At 35.0% G+C, this 2,306-nt stretch overlaps 1 protein-coding gene across 1 annotated transcript; it reads right to left on the reverse strand.

The window, feature by feature from the left end:
* Window positions 1-582: 582 nt before the first annotated feature.
* Window positions 583-2,092, reverse strand: LOC126054890 (uncharacterized). Its single transcript, XM_049841771.2, has 4 exons — window positions 2,004-2,092; window positions 1,651-1,767; window positions 898-1,014; window positions 583-680 (listed from the first exon to the last, which is right to left on the reverse strand). Exons 2-4 carry the CDS (start codon window positions 1,742-1,744, stop codon window positions 583-585), a joined length of 309 nt encoding a protein of 102 aa, XP_049697728.2. The 5' UTR covers window positions 1,745-1,767; window positions 2,004-2,092.
* Window positions 2,093-2,306: the final 214 nt, after the last annotated feature.

Genomic DNA, 2,306 nt, shown 5'->3' on the forward strand with positions numbered 1-2,306 from the left:
CTGCGGCGATATTGACATCTCGTCAAAAATAAGACAGCAGAGGCGATCTTCTGGACTTAATTCCTTCACAGTCTTTCTCATTTTATGAATAAAACTTATTTAGCCCCGACTCTATTTCAATTTTCGCAAGAAGCCTTTTAATGATTTTATAGAGGGCAATGTAAAGTATTTATATAAAAGAGTATAACTTGGGACTTTTTGTACATGGAGAGAGACATAAACTTTTTCCTTTAAAGTAAACCTCCGCCCACGAGCTCTCTTGTGAGTTTGGGTGTACTGCATGTTTGTGAATATTTTGCTGCAGTTGTCATATTTCGTTATTTTTTAAACAATTTGTATTGCTAATTTTATCAACGCTGGCTAATCTTTCTTTCAAACTACTACTCGTTTACGTAACCGAATTTCTGGTTTTAAATTCTTCATTTGGAATCTTGAAATCTTTAATTCATTCTCCAGCGATGAAGTTGATTTCAGTTTTTCTGCAAAAAAAACTTTTACTTTACTACTTTCCACACCAGATAAAAGTAGCCTATGTATAAACATTTTTTTGGATATCTTATGGTATAAACTACATTGGCACTTTTACTTTGTCTCCCTTTTAAGTTTCCGTCTTTGTTGTATACCATGTTTACTGCAATAATTATGTTCTGCTGCTATAACACACGCATTGGGAGGTGCAGCTGAAAATAAAATAATAATAATTCACCATTGTCATTGTAAACATCAAAATTACTAGTGTGAGTTACATGAGGATTATTAACCTAAATTGTCATTACAATAAATCAAGTTGAAGGTGTTTGTAATGACTACACAACAGTTACATATTACTTAATGCAGTAATTAATTATGGTAGCTAGTTAAACATAATTTGAGAATGTAGGTAGCCAAGCCACATACCAGTGATTATTTGCTTTGATGTAGAAGGCAGATCCCATATATTATGTTCAGGCATAGGAAGTTCAGTTGGTATATGTGGAGTTGCAGGAGGCATATGAGCATCTTGTGATGGAGCACCTGGAAATAGTAAAAACAAGTCTAAGATCCCACTAAACAACAACCTTCACCGAGTTGGTTAAAGTGAATGAACAGTATTTTATATCCAATTAAATATTACTATACTGCAAACAGGTGGCCTTAAAGGTATTCATGAAAAAAATGAAATTTAAAAAAGCGTCGCCCCCACCCAGAATATTACAAAGCGGGATCATCGCGATTAGCTCCGGTACCCGCCTGGGGTATTATTACTCTATTTCGTAGTCGCATTAAATTATATTAGAGCAATGTTTTAAAACTTAAGAAAAGAAAAGTTAAGAGGTGAAAGAGAGAAGGTGACTGCAGAGTACATATTTTAAAGTAATAAGATATATTTTATCAGACACTGAAGAGAAGGTAAAGGAAAGGGAAGGTTAGTTGGGAAGTTGGGACCGTTAGTTGGAAAGGGTTAGCCGAGGTGTTATGACTATATTTTCTGATGGTACCTCATGTTTACCAATTGGCACAGGGTCGTCTAGTTCTTACTGACTTCTTTTGCTGTTCATGCCTTCCCATCACGTCAAGGTGGCCCCATGGGATTATTATAAAAAAATGCATTTAATTATGGCAGCTAGTTAAACATAATTTGAGAATGTAGGTAGCCAAGCATTTACGTACCAGTGACTATTTGCTTTGATGTAGAAGGCAGATTCCATATATTATGTTCAGGCATAGGAAGTTCAGTTGGTATATGTGGAGTTGCAGGAGGCATATGAGCATCTTGTGATGGAGCACCTGGAAATAGTAAAACAAGTCTAAGATCCCACTAAACAACAACCTTCACCGAGTTGGTTAAGGTGAATGAACTGCATTTTATATCCAATTAAATATTAATATACTGCAAACAGGTGGCCTAAAAGATTTCAGTTCAGTTTAATTGTGAATAATTAAGAATTTTGTTTTCTTAATGGCAATTTTAACTCAGTAGGTGGCATTGCGATCTAGTTCAAGAATAAAGATCTAAATCTTACCCTGAAGATGGAGAGTAGGAACAGCTATGTTATTTAAACGGTTGTTGCGATTCTTAAACTCTTGTCTGCAAATGTATGTCACAGATGACTCGCTTCTGTAAAATTTGATATCATCTGTAGTCTCCAGTTTTCCACCAACTATATTAACCCAGGCTTTGAATAACCCAGGATTCTTTCTGTGGAAATTGATGTTGTGTCACACCTGAAAATAAATTACAAAAATATGAAGTTTGTATGCTGATATTGTATAGTGTATGTATGAATGAATACCTATTACCTATGTATGTGCGCGTGTCTATCTAT

This window comes from Helicoverpa armigera, chromosome 6 (assembly GCF_030705265.1).
Source record: "Helicoverpa armigera isolate CAAS_96S chromosome 6, ASM3070526v1, whole genome shotgun sequence".
In the NCBI taxonomy this organism is placed as follows: domain Eukaryota; kingdom Metazoa; phylum Arthropoda; class Insecta; order Lepidoptera; family Noctuidae; genus Helicoverpa; species Helicoverpa armigera.

Coding starts and splice junctions, on each gene's coding strand:
- LOC126054890 (XM_049841771.2), bottom strand. CDS start 1,744: ATGCCTCCTGCAACTCCACATATACCAACTGAACTTCCTATGCCTGAA. Junction 1,015..1,650: donor ATCAAAGCAAATAGTCACTG/GTACGTAAATGC, acceptor TACTATTTCCAG/GTGCTCCATCACAAGATGCT. Junction 681..897: donor ATCAAAGCAAATAATCACTG/GTATGTGGCTTG, acceptor TTTTATTTTCAG/CTGCACCTCCCAATGCGTGT.